We start from the raw sequence: 23,270 nt of genomic DNA on the forward strand, positions 1-23,270 counted from the left end.
TGCCTCAGCTTCATAGTAGCTGGGATTACAGGTGTGTGCCACCACACCTGGCTAATTTTTCTATTTTTAGTAGAGATGGGGTTTCACCATGTTGGCCAGGCTGGTTGCAAACTTCTGACCTCAGGTGATCCAACCACCTTGGCCTCCCAAAGTGCTGGGATTACAAGCATGAGCCACCGCACCCAGTCGATCTTTTTTTTTTTTTTTTTGAAACGGAGTCTCACTGTTGCCCAGGCTGGAGTGCAATGGCGCCGGTTTCCCTCAATGCAAGCTGCGCCTCCTGAATCCAAGCGATTCTCCTGCCTCAGCCTCCCAAGTAGCTGGGATTACAGGTGTATGCCACCACACCTAGCTAATTTCTCTATTTTTAGTAGAGACAGGGTTTCACCATGTTGGTCAGACTGGTCTTTAACTCCTGACTTCAGGTGATTCACCCCCCCCTCCACCCCACCCCACCCCAGCCTCCCAAAGTGCTGGGATTACAGGTCTGAGCCACAGCACCCAGCCCAAACTTTTATCTTATAAACATATTTGCACGTCTGTGAATTCGTGAATTAATGATGTACTGCAGCATCACTGAATTAGAAAGAGACAGGAAACAATTTAAGCACTCAATAAAGGACTGATTAATATATGGAGGTACATCTACACAACGAAATACTATGTATCTGTAAAATAGAACCAGTAAACATATTTTTGTTCGCGTATGGATAATCTTTTTCTGGAAAGATATGTAAGAAACTGGGAACAAGGGGCTGGGTGCAGTGGCTTACGTCTGTAATTCCAGCACTTTAGGAAGCCAAGGCAGGTGGATCACTTCAGGCCAGGAGTTCAAGACCAGCCCAACATGGTGAAATACCCCATCTCTACCAAAATTAGAAAAATTAGCTGGGCGTGGCAGTGCACACCTGTAGTACCAGCTACTGGGGAGGCTGAGGCAGGAGAATCACTTGAACCCGGGAGGGGGAGGTTGCAGTGGTCCAAGAGCGCACCACTGCACTCCAGCCTGGGCTACAGAGTGAGACTCCATCTCTCTTAAAAACAAAACACAAAAAAGAGGCAGGCCGCGGTGGCTCATGCCTGTAATTTTGGGAGGCCCAGGCGGGCGAATCATGAGTTCAGGAGATCGAGACCATCCTGGCTAACACGGTGAAACCCCGTCTCTACTAAAAACAAAAAATTAGCCGGGCACGGTCTAGTCCCAGTCACTCCGGAGGCTGAGGCAGGAGACTGGCGGGAACCCAGGAGGTGGAGCTTGCAGTGAGCCGAGATGGCGCCACTGCACTCCAGCCTGGGAGACAGAGGGAGACTCCGTCTTAGAAAAATAAAAAATAAAAATAAAAAAAATAAGGCCGGGCACGGTGGCTCACGCCTGTAATCCCAGCACTTTGGGAGGCCAAGGCGGGCGGATCACGAGGTCCGGATGGAGACCATCCTGGCTAACACGGTGAAACCCTGTCTCTACTAAAAATCCAAAAAAAAAAAATTAATCGGGCGTGGTGGCGGGCGTCTGTAGTTGCAGCTACTCAGGAGGCTGAGGCAGGAGAATGGCGTGAACCCAGGAGGTGGAGCTTGCAGTGAGCCGAGATCGCGCCACTGCACTCTAGCCTGGGAGACAGCGAGACTCTGTTTCAAAAAAATAAAAATAAAAATAAAAAATAAAGAAAAAGAAAGGAAACTGGGAACAAGGATGTGGCTGGGAAATATTTTTGTGGTTTTCTAATTTTCTACCGTGTATATACTACCTATTCAAATATAAGTAAATAAATACATTTTATATGTAAAATACCTTAAGACCAACATAGATGTGTTATTAACTAGATTACTAACATTGTGAGTTTTTAAGACACCACACAAGCGCACAAGAGTTCAAGGGCATTTCAAGCTCAGGTAGGCACTTGGGATTTTGGCTACAGACCTAGAGGAATGAGGGTGACAAATGAACTCTCTCAGTTGCCTGGAACATTCAGAGAAAAAGTGTGAAAAGCACTGCTTTACAAGATAACAGGGCCCATGGGCAGGACATGATGGAGATACCCCTTGGAACTTGGAGATAAGGTCACTCTGAGCACATATATATACATATACATATATATGTGTATATATACATATATGTCAAGGTCCAACCTGGAAAACCATTCTAAGTCTTTAAAACACAGGGAACTTAATCCAGATAAATGGTTTATACAGGTATTGGCAGAGACAAAAAGCCAAACAGAATAGTCAAATAGCCCAGACAGAGATGAGTGACAGCAAGAAGCTACTGCCACCCTTATACTGGAGGGACAGAAGGACAACATTGTGCTACCAGAACTCAGGGTCTAGGACCAACTGCAAGTTAGATCCAAGTAGGTTGTAGGAGATACCCTGATGTTGAGGGGTGGGGAGAGGATGGATACTCTGGCTTGGAGGTGGTGTCAGAGTAGGAGATACCCTGACTTTTTCCTTGATCTCTCCAGTCTCCAGAAAATGCCTCCAATTGATGGAGCCCAGCAATTCAGCTTGGAAGTCAACCAGCACAGAAGTCCAGCCCATGCAGCCTTCATGGAGTCAGTCTGCCAGGGACTTTTAAAAATTATTATTATTTGAGTCAAAGTCTCACTCCGTCGCCAGGCTAGAGTGCAGTGGTGTGATCTCGGCTCACTGGAACCTCCACCTTCTGGGTTCAAGCCATTCTCCTGCCTCAGCCTCCCGAGTAGCTGGGACTACAGGTGTGCACCACCATGCCCAGCTAATTCTTGTGTTTTTAGTAGAAATGAGGTTTCACCATGTTGGCCAGGATGGTCTTGATCTCGACTTCATGATCTGCTCGCCTCAGCCTCCCAAAGTGTTGGCGTTACAGGCATGTGTGCCACCACACCCGACCTTTTTTTTTTTTAAATAGAGATGGAGTCTTGCCCCATTACCCAGGCTGGAGTGCAGTGGCCAGACCATAGCTCACTGTAGCTTCCAACTTCTGGGCTCAAGTGATCCTTCTACCTCAGCCTCCTGAGCAGCTGGGATTACGGGTATGAGCTACTGCACCTGGCTTCCACTGCCATTTTGAAAAGAGCAGGGGAAAAGTGAAGAATAGACTTGGAAGCAAAAAAGGCCAGGGTCAGCACAGAGGGAAATCAGAAAGAAATCAAAACATAATTGATAGGCCGAACATGGTGGCTCATGCCTGTAATCTCAGCACTTTGGGAAGCTGAGGCTGGCAGATCATTTGAGGTCAGGAGTTCGAGACCAACCTGGCCAATGTGGTAAAACCCTGTCTCTACTAAAAATACAAAAAAATGAGCCGGGCATGGTGGCACACACCTGTAATCCCAGCTACTCGGGAGGCTGAGGCAAGAGAATCTCTTGAACCTGGGAAGCGGAGGTTGCAGTGAGCTGAGATAGCGCCACTGCACTCCAGCCTGGGTGACAGAGTGAGAAGTGTCAGAAGAAACCGAAAACCAAAACAAAATAAACGTAACTGATGAATTCATTCCCTTGAGGAAAATCAACTGAAGGTACCTGGACAAAGGTGGGTTTCTGGAACTGCAACATCAAGACCCAGGCATTTTTTGCAAAATGTCCTTTTGCAGATCCTTGTCGAAACTAGGATCTAGATCTAGATAATACACTACATCTGTTGTTATGTCTCTTAATATTTAAATCTAGAAAAATACCTTTTCCTAAATTGAAGGAAAGAGGCCAGTTGTCCTTACAACATCCTACTGCCAGAAGTCGTTTGCTGCCTTTTGCTTTCCTTTAGCTGATCCTATAGCCTATCCTGTTAACTTGGTTAGATCTAAGTTAAACATTTTTTATTTTTTATTTTTTTTTATTTTTTATTTATTTTATTTTATTTTTTTTTGAGACGGAGTCTCGCTCTGTCGCCCGGGCTGGAGTGCAATGGCCGGATCTCGGCTCACTGCAAGCTCCGCCTCCCGGGTTTACGCCATTCCCCTGCCTCAGCCTCCCGAGTAGCTGGGACTACAGGCGCCAGCCACCTCGCCCGGCTAGCTTTTTTTGTATTTTTTAGTAGAGACAGGGTTTCACCGTGTTAGCCAGGATGGTCTCGAACTCCTGACCTCGTGATCCGCCCGTCTCGGCCTCCCAAAGTGCTGGGATTACAGGCTTGAGCCACCGCGCCCGGCCAAGTTAAACATTTTTTAAAAAATATTTTTAATTTTTGTGGGTACTTAACATTTTTATAATACGTCATAGTTGTTGGGTATAGAGGCTTACACATGCGATCCCAGAACTTTGGGATGCTGAGGTGGGAGAATTTCTTGAAGTCAGGAGTTTGAGACCCTTTTTCTGCAAAAAAATAAAAAAATTAACAAGGGTATGGTGGCATGTGCCTGTAGTCCCAGCTACTTGGAAGGCTGAAGAGGGAGGATTGCTTGATCCCGGGAGGCTGAGGCTGAAGGGAGCTATGATGGAACCACTGCATTCCAGCCTGAGCAACAGGGTGAAACCCTTTCTCAAAAAAAAAAAAAATATATATATATATATGTCATAGTAGATGGTATCCACTTAATGTTGTCATCCCAGCAGGAGACACGTAATATGTGGTTGTTCTGCCATTAATTATGTTAAGATTTACCACGGTATTAGGGTGGTAAGAGCCTGATAACTTCATTACATAATTCACTTTCCTCTTAGGACCAGGAAGTAATCTTTGTGGTACTTACTATTTCTAAAGGTCAGTTTCCTCATCTGAAATAGGGTTGTTGAATGGATTAAGTAAATCAATGCGTTTAAAGAACCTATGACATAGTAAACATTCAAATAAACTAGCAATTATTATTATTATTTGGTTGCAATTCTACCATCAGAGAACGTAGGGTAGAGAAGTTACTTCTTCTACAAAAGTTACTTCTATCAATTTCTGTCTATTTAATAATTACCTGGCCGGGCGCGGTGGCTCACGCCTGTAATCCCAGCACTTTGGGAGGCCGAGATGGGCGGATCACGAGGTCAGGAGATCGAGACCATCCTGACTAACACGGTGAAACCCTGTCTCTACTAAAAATACAAAAATTAGCCGGGCGCGGTGGCGGGCGCCTGTAGTCTCAGCTACACGGGAGGCTGAGGCAGGAGAATGGCGTGAACCCGGGAGGCGGAGCTTGCAGTGAGTGGAGATCGCGCCACCGCACTCCAGCCTGGGCGACAGAGCGAGACTCCGTCTCAAAAAAAAAAAAAAAATAATAATAATAATAATTACCTTTTGTGGAGGGGTTAGTGTGTACACTGTATTAAACACTTACAAGGATCTTCACATGTAATTCTTCCTTGAACCCTACAAGAATTATTACCTGCCAGGTGCGGTGGCTCATGCCTGTCATCCCAGCACTTTGGGAGGCAGAGGCGGGCAGATTACTTGAGGTCAGAAGTTCTTCAAGACCAGAGTGGTTAACACGGTGAAACCCCGTCTCTACTAAAAATACAAAAAATTAGCCGGGCGTGGTAGCGGGCGCCTGTAGTTCCAGCTACTTGGGAGGCTGAAGCAGGAGAATGGCCTGAACCCGCGAGGTGGAGCTTGCAGTGAACCGAGATCGCGCCACCGCACTCCAGCCTGGGCTACAGAGTGAGACTCCGTCTCAAAAAACAAAAACAAAAAATAAATTTAAAAAAGGCAAGAGATAACTTTTCTCTATCATCTGTAAAGTTGGACTCCCCTCTTCCCTGCTTCACTTTGCTCCACCTAACCGACTACTATAAATATTTACTATTTTTTTGAGACAGGGTACCACTCTGTCACCCAGGCTGGAGTGCAGTGGCGCGATCACGACTCACTATAGCCATGACCTCCTGGGTTCATCTCAGTCCCCCGAGTAGGTGGGACCACAGGCGCGCGCTACCACGTCCGGCGAATTCTTTTTTTTTGATACGGAGTCTCACTCTGTCGCCCAAGTTGGAGTGCAAATGGCGCGATCTCGGCTCACTGCAACCTCCGCCTCCAGGGTTCAAGCCATTCTCCTGCCTCAGCCTCCCGAGTAGCTGGGATTAGAGGCGCCCGCCACCACGCCCAGCTAATTTTTGTATTTTTAGTAGAGATGGGGGTTTCACCAGGTTGGCCGGGCGGGTCTCGAACTCCTGACCTCAGGCGATCCGCCCGCCTCGGCCTCCCAAAGTGCTGGGATTACAGGCGTGACCCACCGCGTCGGGCCAACGTCCGGCTAGTTTTAAAATTTTTGTAGAGACAAGAGTTTTGCTATGTTGCCCAGGGCTGGTCTCCAACTCCTGGGCTCACGTGATCCTCCCGCCTCAGCCTCCGGAGTACCTGAGATTCCAGGCGCTAGCCACGGCGCCGGCTTCTGTTGGTTTTAATATCTGTCTTGTTTCACTAGAATCTCAACTCCACGAGGACAAGAATTTTTACCCGTTTTGTTCACTGCTGTTTTTTCAGCATTTATAGCAGCCCCATGCGCTTTGCAGAGAATCATTAGATATTTACATAAAGATTAAATACGCTCTTCCGGAAGCATCGAGAAACAAGATTAAAAGAGCTTGGGTGGAACCTCGTAGCGACCCGTAGTACTCCCCTTTCCCGCCTTCCTATTAGATGAAAGGAAGAAAGGGAAAAGCCCCGCCCCTCGCTCGGCTGCTGGTGGCGAGGGCTTCGGGTCTTCTCGCTAGTCTCGTGGGGTTCCGCTGTGTAGTCGCTGACTGTTCGCGTCATTTCCGGGCGTCACGTAACGGAGTGGTCAACGGCCTACAGAGCAACATGCCCAAGTGAGTGGGGCCCCGAACTCTCAGGGTGATTGTAGTCACTAGTTGTGGCCCCTATGCAGGAGCGGAGAGCGGGTTCTGGTTTCTGAAACCTCATGGGATGGGAGAGTATCTGGGGCAGGTGGACGGAGATAGGGAGATGGAGAGCGCTAGACACCCCTTTTTAGAGTGGAGATGGATCCCGCTTAAGGCAACAAAAAAAGCCTGGTTTATATGTCGACGCTTTGACGCTTTTGAGTCGTGAGGAGGTCGGGCTTTTTGTTTGTTTCTTGGTTTTTATCTTCCATGAACAGCGCTTCCGTGGATGGGCATCTAGCTGGTTGTCATCTCTTTTTTTCTTCCTTTCACCTCTTTTCAGGTTTTATTGTGACTACTGCGATACATACCTCACCCATGACTCTGTAAGTGGCGTATCCATACTTTCAAAAAGCCTTATGTGTAATAATTAAATGAGTTTTGTGTTTTTTTAAAGATGCAAGTTGTGCTTTCCCACCTGCTGAGGTTTAAGGTCTACTGCTTGTAGAAAATAGTTGGAGGTTATTTCCCACCCTAGAGTAACTTTGATTAAAAACCGCTTAACAAGTCAGGCATGGTGGTGTGCCTGTAGTCCCAGCTACGCAAGAGGATGAGGTGAGAGAATCGCTTGAGGTCCAGGCTGCAGTGAGGCATGATCAGGCACTGCTCTCCAGCCTGGACAACAAAACAAAAAAAACCTGCTTATCAAATAATACAGCAGTTAAAGTAGAATGTTTTGTTAGTGCTTTTTTTTTTTTTTTTTTTTGAGACGGAGTTTTGCTCTTGTTGCCCAGGCTTGAGTGCAGTGGCACTGTCTCGGCTCACTGCAACCTACACCTCCCGGGTTTAAGCGATTCTCCTGCCTTAGCCTCCCGAGTAGCTGGGACTACCGGCATGGGCCACCACGCCCGGCTAATTTTGAATATTTAGTAGAGACGGGGTTTCTCCATGTTGGTCAGGCTGGTCTCGAACTCCCGACCTCAGGTGATCTGTTTGCCTTGGCCTCCCAAAGTGCTGGGATTACATGCATGAGCCACCATGCCCAGCTAACCCCGCCTCTTAAAAAAAAATTTAGTGGTCTAAAGAGCACTTGAGTGGATCTTTGCCATGCATGATTTTGTAATGTGCATTGATTATTTGGAAAAGTTGATTGACTTGAGTTAGTGCCAGGCTTCAAATGTGGACACATTTGATTATTTAATGAAAACCCACATTAATTAATGTCGCAATCTAATCAGAACCATCTTTAAATATTGGGAAGCTGTCAGGCTTATGGTGGCAGATAAGATTTTCCAAAATTCTGATTTTTGCTTAATAGCTCAAATTCTATCACTGGCAATACTTTCCATTGCTCTCTTTGAAGTGACAGGCTCACTCCATTCATTTTTTGTTTTTTTTTTTTTTTTTTTTTTTTTTTGAGACGGAGTCTCGCTCTGTCGCCCAGGCTGGAGTGCAGTGGCCAGATCTCAGCTCACTGCAAGCTCCGCCTCCCGGGTTTACGCCATTCTCCTGCCTCAGCCTCCCGAGTAGCTGGGACTACAGGCACCAGCCACCTCGCCCGGCTAGCTTTTTGTATTTTTAGTAGAGACGGGGTTTCACCGTGTTAGCCAGGATGGTCTCGAACTCCTGACCTCGTGATCCGCCCGTCTCGGCCTCCCAAAGTGCTGGGATTACAGGCTTGAGCCACCGTGCCCGGCCTCCATTCATTTTTGAGAAGTCTGAATATACGGTTTGTGCCTGTCACTCTCAAATAAAAATGGTGTTCCATCAAAGAGGCAGCTGGGCTGGATATGGTGGCTCATGCCTGTAATTTCAGCACTTCGGGAGGCCAAGGAAGGAGGATTGCTTGAGCCCAGGACTTCGAGAGAGGCAGCTGGTAGAGCTCATAATTTGAACAGTTACATGTCTGCTTTTCCTTGAAAGAGCATCATATTTTGGCATGCAACACAAGTGCTTTGTCTATATTTCCCATTTTGTCACTCAGAATATTAAAAAGACTTGAACTTAAGGGTTGAGATTTAATAAAAATTAATAATTGTGTTGCTTCATTAATTTCACTTAGTGAAACTAGCTTTTTTTTCCCCTGTGAGTACATACATTGAAGAATACAGTGATCACTAATACAGTCGGGTGCCATTGCCTTGATTCATTCTGAAGTACCAGGAGTTTGGCATCATCAGTGAAAATGTCAATACAGTGAAAAAGGAAAGTGATGGCTTAGTACTATTATGAAAACACTTTGACCTTGCAGACCTTGTGAAAGAGTCTCAGAGACCCTTAGATGTCTGTACACTGCAGCTCTATGCTTTGCTGCCTCTGTAGAAATCTGATTAAATCATAACTCTTTTTACAGCTGAGGCCTCGCTGTGTTTCCCAGACTAGTCTAAATTATAACTCTTGATTATCTTGAATAGTAGCCGGAAGAAACTGGCCAGTGATTTTTCTATTGTCACTTTATTTGGAATTCTTTCTAACATGTGGTCAGGTGTAGTAAAGCATTAGTAGAGATGTGGAACATTTAAGTTGGGTGGTTCCTCTTGAAGACATTGTTACAGTTCTGTATATTATCTTTTTTTTTTTGAGATGGAGTCTTGCTTTATTTCCTGGGCTGGATTGTAATGGCACGACCTTGTTTCACTGCAGCCTCTGCATCCCGGGTTAAAGCAGTTCTCCTGTCTCAGCCTCTCGAGTAGCTGGGATTACAGGCCTGCACCACCACACTCGGCTAGTTTTTGTATTTTTAGTAGAGACGGGGTTTCACCATGAAAAAACAGTCCCGCCTTGGCCTCCCAAAGTGCTGAGAGTGAGTCACTGTGCCCAGCCAAGTTCTGTGTATTTTCATACATTGTCCTGGAGTAGAATGCTCTGATAAATTGGTATTTTTAGTAGCTAGTCAGTTTGTGCTTATAGATCCCTAGTCCTTTTTTTTTTTTTACCCCTCTGTAGGTAAAACCCCTGGAGATAATTTTCTGAAATTGTTAATGAGGGGGCTGTGCCTTTCTGCCCTTTTTTGGCATTATAGTTTCATATACCTATTATTCACTTTCTTGCTAATGCCAGAATTCAGAGAACTGAAAAGTATTTCTTTATATTAAAAATGTCTTTTCATGAGAAATGTCATGAACGTTTGTTCCTTCTAAAATGATGTCTTGCAAAAATAGAAAATTTCTATGGTGATTGATTTTACAGATCCCTGTAGTGGACTTAGAAATGTGTAAAAACAGCCGGGCATGGTGGCTTACGCCTGTAATCCCAGCACTGGGAGGCCAAGGTGGGCGGATCACGAGATCAGGAGTTCAAGACCAGCCTGGCCAATGTAGTGAAGCCCCATCTCTACCAAAAATACAAAAAAAATTACCTGGCTGTGGTGGCACATACCTATCGTCCCAGGTACTTGGGAGGCTGAGGCAGGAGAATCGCTTGAACCTGGGAGGCGGAGGTTGCAGTAAGCCGAGATCTCGCCACTGCACTCCAGCCTGGGTGACATAGTGAGACTCCATCTCAAAAAAAAAAAAGAAAAACCCCAAAAAAGAAAGAAATGTGTAAAAACATTCAGTGCTGTAACTTTTGGACTTTGGTTGATTTTTAGTTATTTTTTTTTTTTTTTTTTTGAGATGGAATGTCACTGTGTTGCCCAGTCTGGAGTACAGTAGCATGATCTCAGTTCACTGCAACCTTCACCTCCCAGATTCAAGTGATTCTCCTGCCTCAGCCTCTCGAGTAGCTGGGATTACAGGCGCGTGCAATCATACCCAGCTAGTTTTTGTATTTTTAGTAGAGACAGGGTTTCACCTTGTTGGCCAGGGTGGTCTTGAACTCCTGACATCAGGTGATCTGCCCACTTTGGCCTCCCAAAGTGCTGGGATTATAGGTGTGAGCCACTGCGACTGGCTGCTAGTCATGATTTTGTTATTAGGCTTAAGGCATCATTGTTGTATTAATGTAAGCAGTGGGAGGACAAGGAACAATTTTTTTTTTTTTTTTTGAGACAGTCTCTCTGTGTCTCCCAGGTTGGAGTGCAATGACACAATCTTGGCTCACTGCACGCTCTGCCTCCTGGGTTCATGCCATTCTCCTGCCTCAGCCTCCTGAGTAGCTAGGACTACAGGCGCCTGCCACCATGCCTGGCTAATTTTTTGTATTTTTAGTAGAAACGGGGTTTCACCATGTTAGCCAGGATGGTCTCAATCTTACCTTGTGATCCACCCGCGTCGGCCTCCCAAAGTGCTGGGATTATAGGCTGGAGCCACTGTGCCCAGCCAGGAACATTTTTTTTTTTTTTGAGATAGGATTTTGCTTTGTCACCCAGGCTGGAGTGTAGTGGAGTGATCTTGGCTCACTGTAGCCTTGATCTCCTACGCTTAAACGTCCTTCCCACCTTAGCTTCCCAAGTAGCTGGGACCACCACCTTTGCTGCAGTTACTCAACTGTTCCTTGTAGAGAGAAGCTGTAGCCAATATATAAATAAATGTGCTGGGTTCTGTGGCTCACACCTGTAATATCACAGCACTTTGGAAGGCCAAGGTGAGAGGATCACTTGAGCCTAGGGGTTTGAGACCAGCCTGGGCAACATTGTGAGACGTCATCTCTACAAAAAATTTAAAAGTTAGCTGGTCATAGTGGCTCGTGTCTCTAGTCCCAGCAACTCAGGAGGCTGAGGTGGGATGATTGCTTGAGCCCGGATGGTTGAGGCTGCAGTGAGCTGAGATCGTGCTATTGCATTCCATCCTGGGCAACAGAACAGGACCCTGTTCAAAAAAAAAAAAAAGGTAGATAGAGATAAATGTGGTTGTGTTCCAATCCTTTTTTTTTTTTTTTTTAACGCAAAAGCCAGTGGGCTGGCCAATGGGGCATAGTTTGCTTTCCTCTGGTCTAGATAATATAGTAAAAAAATTACCACAGTATGTTGCTGGATAATGTTTTTAAGTAATACTGTAGCAGCCAACTAATGCTGCTGATACTAGACACATTACTTATATAAAGGCAAAACTTTATTAAATTTTTAGTGTTGGACATTTGTTTCTATGTCTGATATGCTCTTTTTATTTTGCAGCCATCTGTGAGAAAGACACACTGCAGTGGAAGGAAACACAAAGAGAATGTGAAAGACTATTATCAGAAATGGATGGAAGAGCAGGCTCAGAGCCTGATTGACAAAACAAGTATGCTTCAGTCTCTTGTTCTGATGTGGTAAAATGGTCCTATTCTTTCTTGTCCCTGTCTCTGGTGTTTTTCACAGAGGCAACTCATTCTGAATGATAAATAGGAGCATTTGGATATGTTGAATGAAAGAAGTGGAAGGTCATTGGTTTCCCAAGGATATAAGAACACATTAATATTTATTATTGAGGATAGAGCAATCAGAGACAGCAATAAGGTTAGATGGGGAAGTGAGGCAGAGAAGAATGGAGTTGCTTAATATTTATCTATTAACACCAGATTTTATAGCAAATTTCTATAAAGCCCCTTTGTAGTTAATCCACAGGTTTTAGAAGTGTGTTCCTATTCTAATAGGAACAGATGAGGAGTGGGTTTGTGGTTTTCCCCAAGTAGTTTGAGACTGTATTTAGATGTTTTATTTGTAGTCCTGACAGAGTACTAGTCAAAAAGAAATTGCTTGATGTAACAAAATAGTCTGAATATGTTTCGGACCCCTGTTGTACATCCCATGCTCTTATTATTAGGAACATTTTGTTCTGGCTTCTTGGGTCTAGGACACTAACTGAAGGAGATGTTGCATTTTTAGTTTAGATCATCCTGGTGTATTTGAATCACAGCCTTTCTTAATCATTCATTGTACTCCAAGCTGGCAAGCAAATATGGGTTTTGTGATGGGACTTTTTAAAAAAGCAGTAGGCCAGGTGCAGCGGCTAATGCCTGTAATCCCAGCACTTTGGGAGGCTGAGGCGGGCAGATCACTTGAGGCCAGGAGTTGGAGACCATCCTGGCCAACATGGTGAAACCCCATCTCTACTAAAAATATAAAAATTAGCCCAGGTGCGGTGGCTGACGCCGGTAATCCCAGCCAAAAAATTTTTTTAAAATTAAAAAGTAATAAAAAGGCAAAACTGGCGGGGCACACTGGCTTACGCCTGTAATCCCAGCACTTTGGGAGGAGGAGGTGGTGGATCATCTGAGATCAGGAGTTTGAGACCAGCCTGGCCAACATGGCGAAAACCCATCTCTACTAAAAATACAAAAAATTCAGATGGGCATGGTGGTGCCTGCCTGTAGCCCCAGCTACTTGGGAGACTGAGGCAGGAGAATCGCTCAAACCCAGGAAGCGGAGGTTGCAGCGAGCTATGATTGCGCCACTGCACTGCACTCCAGTCTGGGCAACAGAATGAGACTCTGTCTCAAAAAAATAGTAATAATTATTAAATAATAAAAAGGCAAAACTATTGTGAAAATTTTCAAATAAAATAGACAAGTGGGCTGGGTGTGGTGGCTCACGCCTGTAATCCCAGCACTTTGGGAGGCCGAGGTGGGTGGATCACCTGAGATCAGGAGTTCGAGACCAGCCTGACCAATGTGGAGAAACCCTGTCTCTACGAAAAATACAAAATTAGCTGGGTGTGGTGGCGCATGACTGTAATCCCAGCTACTCGGGAGGTTTAGGCAGGTGAATCGCTTGAACCCAGGAGGCGGAGGTTGCAGTGAGCCAAGGTCTCACCACTGCATTCTGGCCTGGGCGATAGAGCGAGACTCTGTCTGAAAAAAAATAGACAAGCTTAATGAACCTCCCATTCTGAATTTCCTAACCCTTCATTTCTCATCACTCAGCTGTAGCACTCTTGTTGCATTTATTCTGAGTTTCTCAACCTTGATACTGTTGTCGTTTAAGGCTGGATAATCTTTTGCTGTGGGAATCTTTCTGTGCGTTGCAGGATTTTTGACAGCATGCCTGGCATCTGCTAATTAGATGCCAGTACCAATCTCCAGTTGTGACTACTAAAAATATCTCCAGGCATTGTGCAGTGTCCCTGGGAGGCAAAATTGTTTCTGGCCAAGAGAGACACTGAATACTGTCACCTACTCCTTCTCCTTCCTGGATTATTATGGAGCAAACCTCAGACATTGTCCCAGTTCTTTAAATGGATTTTATTTATTTATTTATTTTATATATTTATTTTTTTGAGATTGAGTGTTGCTCTGTTGCCCAGGCTGGAGCGATCTCAGCTCACTGCAACCTCTGCCTCCTGGGTTCAAGTGAGTATCCTGCTTCAGCCTCCCGAGTAGCTAGGACTACAGGCGCACACCACCACACCTGGCTAATTTTTTTGTTTTTGGTAGAAATGGGGTTTCACCATGTTGGCCAGGCTGGTCTTGAACTACTGACCTCAAGTATTGACCTACTTTGGCCTCCCAAAGTGGTGGGATTACAGTCGTGAGCCACCATGCCCAGTCCCAATTTTTTTAAAAACTGAGTCTCACTCTGTTGCCCAGACTGGAGTGCTGTGGTATAATCAAAGCTCACTGCAGCCTCAAATTTCTGGGCTCAGGTGATCCTCCGGTCTTGGCCTCCTGAGTAGCTAGGACTACAGGTGCACACCACTATGCTAGGTTAATTTTGTAAAATTTTGTATAGAGATGGTATCTCACTTTGTTGCTCAGGCTGGTCTTGAACTCCTGGCCTCAAGCAATCCTCCTGCCTGGGCCTCCAAAAGTGTTGGGATTATAGGCATGAGCCACCACACCTGCCCCATTGTCCCATTGCATATGAAAAAATAAACCATGATGTAATCTTTTCCCCTTATTTGAAAAGATGTTAGAAATTTCTTAGCATGAAAAGATTTACAGTATATTCTGTAGTTACTTTCCATAGGCAGCAAAATAATTTAGGATGAATAAACTTTTTTTTAATTTAAATTTTAATTTTTTTAGAGATAGGGTCTTACTCTGTCACCCAGGCTGGATCACCCAGGCTGGAGTGCAGTCGCCCGATCATAGCTCACTGTAGCCTTGAACTCCTGGGCTCAAGCATTCCTCCTGCCTCAGCCTCCCAGGTAGCTGGGACTACAGGTGCACACCACCATTCCCAGCTAATCTTTAGTTTTTGTAGAAACGGGGTCTCACTATGTTGCCCAAGCTAGTCTTTAACTCTGGAACTCAAGAGATCCTCCTGCCTCAACCTCCCAAAGTGCTAAGATTACAGGCAGGAGCCACTGCACTCGGCTTGAGTACATGTGTTTGTTTTTGTTTTAAGGATAGTCAGAATAATAAACATTTTTAGGCTGGGCGCGGTGGCTCAAGCCTGTAATCCCAGCACTTTGGGAGGCCGAGACGGGCGGATCACGAGGTCAGGAGATCGAGACCATCTTGGCTAACACGGTGAAACCCCGTCTCTACTAAAAAATACAAGAAACGTGGTGGGCGCCTGTAGTCCCAGCTACTCAAGAGGCTGAGGCGGGAGAATGGCGTAAACCCGGGAGGCGGAGCTTGCAGTGAGCTGAGATCTGGCCACTGCACTCCAGCCTGGGCGACAGAACAAGACTCCGTCTCAAAAAAAAAAAAAAATGCTAAGTAGAAAACATGAATCAATAAACCAATTAATTGCAATTTTAGCTGCTGAATACCTAAAAATGATTTTAAAACTGTAGAATCATGATGTAATAATTTTAGAGGACAGCTAGCAAGAGTAAAGTAATTGGAACCACCAAAGACTTAAAAGAAAGTGGTTATTTTAGTTACTGGGTTGTTGAATTCTTATTCATCTTTTTTTTTTTTTTCTCGCCCTCATCTCTGAAGCGGCTGCATTTCAACAAGGAAAGATACCTCCTACTCCATTCTCTGCTCCTCCTCCTGCAGGGGCGATGATACCACCTCCCCCCAGCCTTCGTAAGTTTAAAGTTTTAATCTTAAAGGGTGTGATGGGGCAGGCTATCCTTTTATTAGGTTACATTATCTCACCGTTGGCTTTCAAATGCTGTTGCATTTGTATGTAGATAGTAATATAAATGTATAAATATATAAATGTTGAATATAGATGCATGTAGTAATAGAAAACAACTTTAGTGGTATGATTTCTAAAATAACTTTAGAGTTAACTTTTGATTGCATTGTCACTAAGTACTGTATTTGTGGCATCCCAATTGTGGATCTAAGACAGATTTAAATGGAAAGAAAGCTCAGAATGAACCTCTGATTAGATGAGCTAATACATGAATAGGAGTTGCTAGGTACATTAAATTATTTACTCTATGAGCACAGCACTAGAGGACTGAAATAGCTGATAAACTCCTTAGTCTTTTGCCCTATTTTCTAACCCACCTAACACCAAAATCTGTATCTTAGAAACATAAGAATTAGGCTGGGCGTGGTGGTTCACACCTGTAATCCCAACACTTTGGGAGGCTGAGGCAGGTGGATCACCTGAGGTCAGGAGTTCAAGACCAGCCTGGCCAACATCGTGAAACCCCATCCCTACTAAAAATACAAAAATTAGCCAGGCATGGTGGTGCACGTCTGTAGTCCTAGCTACTCAGAAGGCTGAGGCAGGAGAGTTGCTTGAACCTGGATGGTGGCGGTTGCATTGAGCTGAGATCACCCCACTGCACTCCAGCCTGGGCAACACAGCAAGACTGTGTCTCAAAGAGAAAAAAAAGAAAGGTAAGAATTAGATCATTGAAAGGAGAGTGGATCATGGGCCCAGCTTTCTGGGAAAGTTTGTTGTTTCTGTGTGACAGACAAGAGGAGATTGAGTGCTGCACTGGATCGTACTGTACTGTGGCTCTCCTGGGAGGGGTCAGACTGAAATCACATACAGGACCTAGACTCAATCTTGTACACAGTCGCGAGTATAAACCCAGGGAAGTAGGCTGTTTGTAATAGTTGCACACTAATGTAGGTGGACCACTAATGTCCTGCCAAACCTTTTCTGGGCACCTGCCATCCTAGGACCTGGTCAGGCCTCAGCCCATAGCAACTCCAAGGTTACTTCTCTCTCCTTTTCTACCTTGACTGGCTGACACTCAACTCCATTATTTTTGATAGCAGAATAGTCTATGGTATGAATTTACCATAATTTACCTCACTATTTTCTTTCTTTCTTTCTTTTTTTTTTTTTTTTGAGATAGAGTCTTGCTCTGTCGCCCAGGCTAGAGTGCAGTGACATGATCTCAGCTCACTGCAACCTCCGCCTCCTGGGTTCCCTGGATTCAAGTGATTCTCCTGCCTTAACCTCCCAAGTAACTGGGATTGCAGGTGCATGCCACCATGCCCAGCTAATTTTGTATTTTTAGTAGAGATGGGGTTTTGCCATGTTGGCCAGGCTGGTCCCGAACTCCTGACCTCCCGTGATCTGCCCGCCTCGGCCTTCCAAAGTGCTGGGATTACAGGCTTAAGCCATCACCCCCAGCCTGCCTCACTATTTTCTTATTGGATATTTAAGTTGTTCCAAATTTTAGGTATTGTAAATGATACTGTCAGGAACATCCCTGCATATAAGTCTTTGTATTTCCAAAGAATCTTTTAAAACCATGTTTTCATTTTTTACAAAGGGATCTGAAATTAAATACTTATGGCTTAAGTCCATCAGCTTTTTGTCACGAGCCCTATAGAAGGTACAACCTCTCCACCCTCTTGTTTTGTTTTTTTAAATTAAAATCTTGATTTTTCTTAACCTAGGGAATCTGACTTTATTTTATTCTTCTGACTAGGCAGACTTATATAAAGGAGTTCATGAGATCCTTTTAGTTTGATTAAGAAGAGAAAATGTTGCTGGGTGCAGTGGCTAATGTCTGTAATCCTAGCACTTTGGGAGGTCGAGGTGGATAGATTACCTGAGGTTGGGAGTTCGGGACCAGCCTGACCAACATGGTGAAACCCTGTCTCTACTAAAAATACAAAATTAGCTGGGCATGGTGGCACATGCCTGTAATCTCAACTACTCGGGAAGCTGAGGCAGGAGAATCGCTTGAACCTGGGAGGCAGAGGTTGCGGTGAGCCGAGATCGTGTCATCGCACTCTGGCCTGGGCAACAAGAGTGAAACTCCTGTCTGAAAAAAAAAAGAAAGAGAAGAGAAAATGTTAATATGTGAGCACACCTTAACCACAGGCTCCATTCTTTATTTCAGCGGGTCCTCCTCGCCCTGGTATGATGCCAGCACCCCATATGGGGGGCCCTCCCATGATGCCAATGATGGGCCCTCCTCCTCCTGGGATGATGCCAGTGGGACCTGGTAAGTTTGAATGTCTTGTCTTTCTAGTTTGCTCCATTGTGTTTCTAGTTTGCTCCATTTAGTTTAGTCACTATGCATAACTGACACTTAATGGAAGGAAGTTAGTATGTGTAGCCAAAGCTTGGAAATGGGGAGTTGTGCTCCACTTCTGAGGGTGGAATATTTACATAAATTGTCTAATTAGCTGTCTAAATGTATTATTGTAACAAATTAAATTTGGTCAATTATTAATGGTAAAGAAAAAGAAATACTTGGTTTATCATTATAATTGGATGGTATCCAGTGACCTTGTGCTACTAAAAGCAGGATAGGTTGCGTCTGTTTTTATTTTCTTCTCTTCTGTTTCCTTGCCTCACCCTGGCTTTTGGCCATTTATACTGAAGAGAAGGGTTGATGAACTTGTTCCATTTTGTGGGGAGGGGGAAGGTTATAGATACATTTTCTCAGTTTTGATTTGGAGCAGAGTCACCTCTTGTTGCTTGTTTAATCTTGCAGTTTAACTTGGCCACATCATTATATTAAAAAGCTTTCAGCCTGGTGGTTGGTTTTTTATTTGGGGAGGGGTAAAAAATCTTACACTTCAAACGTTTTATTTTAATGTCAATTTAAACATACGTTAATTTGCAAATCTTTCTGATACATGAGCAGGACCTTTGCTTTAAGAGTGTGTCTAATGATTGGAACACTGTATATTTATTGCATTAACCAGTAAGCCATAACTATAACACATCCTCCACCAACTTTAGTTTCATTTCTTTGAAGTGTTCTGAAACCTTGTGATATAATCTAGTTCCAATCTTTTATGATTATTTTGCCTACCAAATTGTTGAGCATTTTTTGGTGATAGTTTATCTGAGTCTTCCTAAGTATTAAGTTAGTTTTCATAGAAGCTGTTCTCTTTTCACACTCATTTAATTGGTTTGCAGAAAAATTATATATATAATTAGAGTAATAACTACAACTGACATAATCAGGTTTGGGAACAGATGTGACCGACACCTCCAACTCCTCTGGAAAAATAAGCTGCAAAGTTACTAGAGTAGCTTCCTAGGCAGAAGTATCAGAATGTCTGCTGTGGGTATCACTTAGAGGAAGGGGAGAGTATAGATAGAGTTCCTGCCTTACTGACTTGTGAGCCCAAAACACAATCAAAATGACTTCAATGACTTTAGCATCCTTAACCCAGGCTCACAAATTCAAATTCTTAGAGGTTTTAGGGATGTGGTGAACTGGGGAATGCATGATTCGTCTAAAGAAGGCTTCTAGAACTCAGCTTCAGCCTGTGGTTGACATTCGAGAATACAGGCTTGGTGTTGCCTTTTCTCCTGAGTTTGCTTTTTGTTTTCTGTTTTTTCAAGCCAGGATAAAATGATAAGATTGTGGGATTTGTGTTAAAATAATTGAGTAGTTAGAGGGTGGACAGGGATAGGAATGGGTGGCGAGTAGAGATAAAGTTGTCCATGAGTGGATAATTGTTGAAGCTGGATGATGGATACATGGATGTTCATTATACTCTTCTTTACTATTCTTGTGTATGTTTGAACATTTCCATAATAAAAAGTTTAAAAGAAAAAAGCAATCTACTCTTTCGTATGAAATCCCAATGTTGTCAACTGATTCAAAGTAAATCCACTATGGAGACCAAAGAAAACAAGTTGCCAGTTTTTAATCTTTGGTCTATGTCCATCCATTTCCTCTAAGAAATTCTTAAATATAGGTTAAGCATGGGCTTTTATGTGGTATTTAGAAGTTAGTAGTATTCTCTGTTCCTGTTTAAATTGGTCTTAAATTCTGTACCTGTTGGATTTTGTGTCTTTGCATATTCTTGTGTTTCACTATTTGTGATAAGGCTATATTCAAGTTTGAATATAGTTTTCTCTTGAACCCTTTGCTGCAAACCTTTAATCCAAATTATTTAGTTAAAAATAAATTGGTAAAATTTGATGTTTAAAAAGAATATAGATAACATGAAATTATGGGGCATAATAGTAAAATTAATATCCATGAACCCACCACCCAGCTGAGAAGTAGAACATTATCGATTCCATTGAAACTACCTGTGTTCCTCTCCTACCCCTCTGCCTGCCTTCCCCTCCCTGGCTCATTTATTTGGCTGGTTTATTGATGGGACACTTAAAAAATTCATTAATAGTTTCTGAAATGCATTAGAAAAATCAGATTTTTGTGTGCACTAATTGTTATAAATCACGTTATTGCCTATTATTTTTCTTGACTTGAGCTAAGTATGGTTACTAACAGGTTCCCAGCATGGGCCTCCTGCTTACCTTTCCTACAACTCCGAACAAACGCTTAGTGGTAAGATTGTCCTCTGTGCCTGTGTACATTCATGAAATAGCTCCTGGTTATATGGTGGATATCACTGATTAAAAGAGCTGACTGAAAAACATGTGACTTAGTTGTGAATTTCCCTGAGTGAGAAAAAAAGGTCAGTTTAGGGAACTAGTGTCCCTGGTGATTTCTGGAAAGCAGTCTATTAATAGTTTCCCCCTTACTATCATTAGATCATGATTCCCATATGGTTCTTGTGTTGACCTTTTTGTTTTTTTGTCTGAGAATGTCTAAGTAATTTACAGATGTGATAAATTTGTTGCATTTCTTCTGTCACGTATGTCTTTTTTCCAGCATTTTGCAAGGGGGGCTACGTTTTTTGTTTTTAATTGAAGTCCCATCAGACTCTCCCTAAATAATATTTTCTGACTCCCTTTTTTTCCCTCTTCTTTGTTTTGTCCTGCAGCTCCTGGAATGAGGCCGCCCATGGGAGGCCACATGCCAATGATGCCTGGGCCCCCAATGATGAGACCTCCTGCCCGTCCCATGATGGTGCCCACTCGGCCCGGAATGACTCGACCAGACAGATAAGGATAGAGGGGAGGCCTCATTGTATCAGTTTTATATTACCTGTTCTGCTTCACCAGGAGATCATGCTGCTGTAATACTGAGTTTTCTAAACAGCATAGGGAAGACTTGCTCCCCTGTCCTATCAAAGAGAATAGTTTTGGAGGGGAGAAGTAGGACAAAAAAGATGCAGTTTTCATTTATATTGGGAAATGTGAAAATAAAATTGTCAGCTCTTTCTTTTCCTCCTCTCCGTGTTCTCTGTGTATCATAAAGGAAATGAAACATTCCAGTTCTGTTTCTCTAGCTCATTATCTCTTCAGCATATCCTCTGCGTGAGATTATTTTTCCTTAGCTATATAGTAAATCTCTTCAGGCATCCTCCCTTTATTAGTAAAGTCATCTTGTACAGCACTAAATCTAGCACTTGCAGAGCTTTTGTTGGTTAAAACAATCAACAGCTCGGTTAATTTTTCACATGAATAACACTTTGTATAGTAAGTGGAAAATTTTAAGTCTTTTATGCTGAAGTAAGGGAAAATAGTTCCTGTTGTGTGCATGTCAGCTAAGAATGGCAAGAATTGCCCTAAACTCAGCTTCTCCTCCTTTCTCTCAGCTCCCTTCTTCCTTGGGCTCAAATAATGTGAAAAGTTTCTCCTTTTTAAAAAACTTATTTAAAGTTATTTTAAAAAATAACTTTAAGGCTGGGCATGGTGGCTCACGCCTCTAATCCAAGCAGTTTGAGGACTGAGGTGGGCAGATCACCTGAGATCGGGAGTTCCAGACCAGCCTGAACAATGTGGTGAAACCCCATCTCTACTAAAAATACAAAAATTAGCCAGGCATGGTGGTACGTGCCTGTAATCCCAGCTACTCGAGAGGCTGCGGCGGGAGAATCACTTGAACCTGGGAGGCAGAGGTTGCAGTGAGCCGAGATTGTGCCACTGCACTCCAGCCTGGGCAACAGAGTCTCAAAATAAATAAATAAATGACATAATAATAATCAAAAATAATAATAACTAAAGGGCCAAGTATGATAGCTGACGCCTCTAATCCCGGCATTTTGGGAGACTGAGATGGGTGGATTGCTTGAGCCCATGAGTTTGAGACCAACCTGGGCAACATGGGGAAACCCCATCTTTACAAAAAAATACAAAGATGAGCTGGGTGTGGTGGCACACGCCTGTAGTCCCAGCTACTCTAGAAGCTGAGGTAGGAGGATTCCGCTTGAGCCTGGGAGGCAGAGGTTGCAGTGCGCTGAGATTACACTGTTACTGCCTGGGAGACAGAGCGAGACCCCATCTCAAAAAAAATCAAAAAGCAACCCAAACAACTTTAAATTAGAGATAGTGTCTCACAATATTGGCCAGGCTAGTCTGGAACTCCTGGTTTCAAGCATTCCTCTTGCCTCAGCCTTTTTAAGTGTTGGGGTAACAGGCGTGAGCCACTACACCTGGCCTGAAAACTTTCTGTAGCATTAGTAAAATTACACAGATTTCTGTATTACAGAAGGTGCTTTTATTTGTTTATTTTTTTGAGATAGGGTCTCACTCTGTTGCCCAGGCTGGGGTGCAGTGGCTCAGTCATAGATTACTACAGCTTTGACCTCCTGGGCTCAAGTGATCCTCCTGCCTTGGCCTCCCAAAGTGCTGGGATTACAGGGGTAAGTCACTGTGGCTGGCCCAGAATGTGTTTTTAGAATTCTGTTTGTTACATAAGTAGGCTGTAAAAGTAGCATATTTTCAGGGAAGCATCTAGAAAGGAAGCCATTGGCACTGTTCATATTCAGTGAAGTGTAAAACTTAAATTCTCGGCTGAGCGTGATGGCTCATGCCTGTAATCCCAGCACTTTGGGAGGCCAAGGTGGGCAGATCACAAGGTCAGGAGTTTGAGACCAGTCTGGCCTACGTGGTGAAACCCCGTCTCTACTACAAAATACAAAACATTAGCTGAGTGTGGTGGTGTGCGCCTGTAATCCTAGCTACTCGGGAGGCTGAGGCAGGATAATTGCTTGAACCCAGGAGGCGGAGGTTGTAGTGAGCCAAGATTGCAGCATTGTACTCTAGCCTGGGTGACAGAGCAAGACTCCGTCTCGAGAAAAAAACAAACAAAAAACCTTAAAACTCATATTGCAAGTGGGAATGAAAACTATTATACCCTCTGGGAAGGCAATTTGGCAGTATCTATCAGAATTATAATAACTGTATCTATGACCTAGTATTTCCATGTCTAGAAATTTATCCTGCAGGTAGACTTGCACATGTATGAAATGACTGACATGTATGTGTATTATGTATTGCAGCAAAAGATTGGAAATAATATAGATGTCCAATGATAGGGGGCTGATTTAAGTATAATACAGTTGCATATACCATGTTGCATATACATGCATCAATACACAGTTCCATATACTATGCCTGTTAAAACAGTATAAGGAAGTTCTGTGTACCAATAGGAAAAGATCTCCAAGATACACATTGTTCTACACATTGGTTCACCTAACAATGTATTGTT

The 23,270-nt window shown here is 43.7% G+C and overlaps 1 protein-coding gene across 1 annotated transcript; it reads left to right on the top strand.

Moving 5' to 3' along the window:
- Positions 1-6,253: 6,253 nt before the first annotated feature.
- SNRPC (small nuclear ribonucleoprotein polypeptide C) lies at positions 6,254-21,004 on the top strand. Its single transcript, XM_033216857.1, has 6 exons — positions 6,254-6,708; positions 7,064-7,106; positions 11,774-11,882; positions 15,469-15,558; positions 17,796-17,900; positions 20,656-21,004. The coding sequence occupies exons 1-6, from the start codon at positions 6,539-6,541 to the stop codon at positions 20,778-20,780; spliced, it is 642 nt and encodes a 213-aa protein (XP_033072748.1). The 5' UTR covers positions 6,254-6,538; the 3' UTR covers positions 20,781-21,004.
- Positions 21,005-23,270: the final 2,266 nt, after the last annotated feature.

The sequence above is a fragment of the Trachypithecus francoisi genome, unplaced genomic scaffold (assembly GCF_009764315.1).
Source record: "Trachypithecus francoisi isolate TF-2019V2 unplaced genomic scaffold, Tfra_2.0 Lachesis_group10, whole genome shotgun sequence".
Taxonomy (NCBI): Eukaryota; Metazoa; Chordata; class Mammalia; order Primates; family Cercopithecidae; genus Trachypithecus; species Trachypithecus francoisi.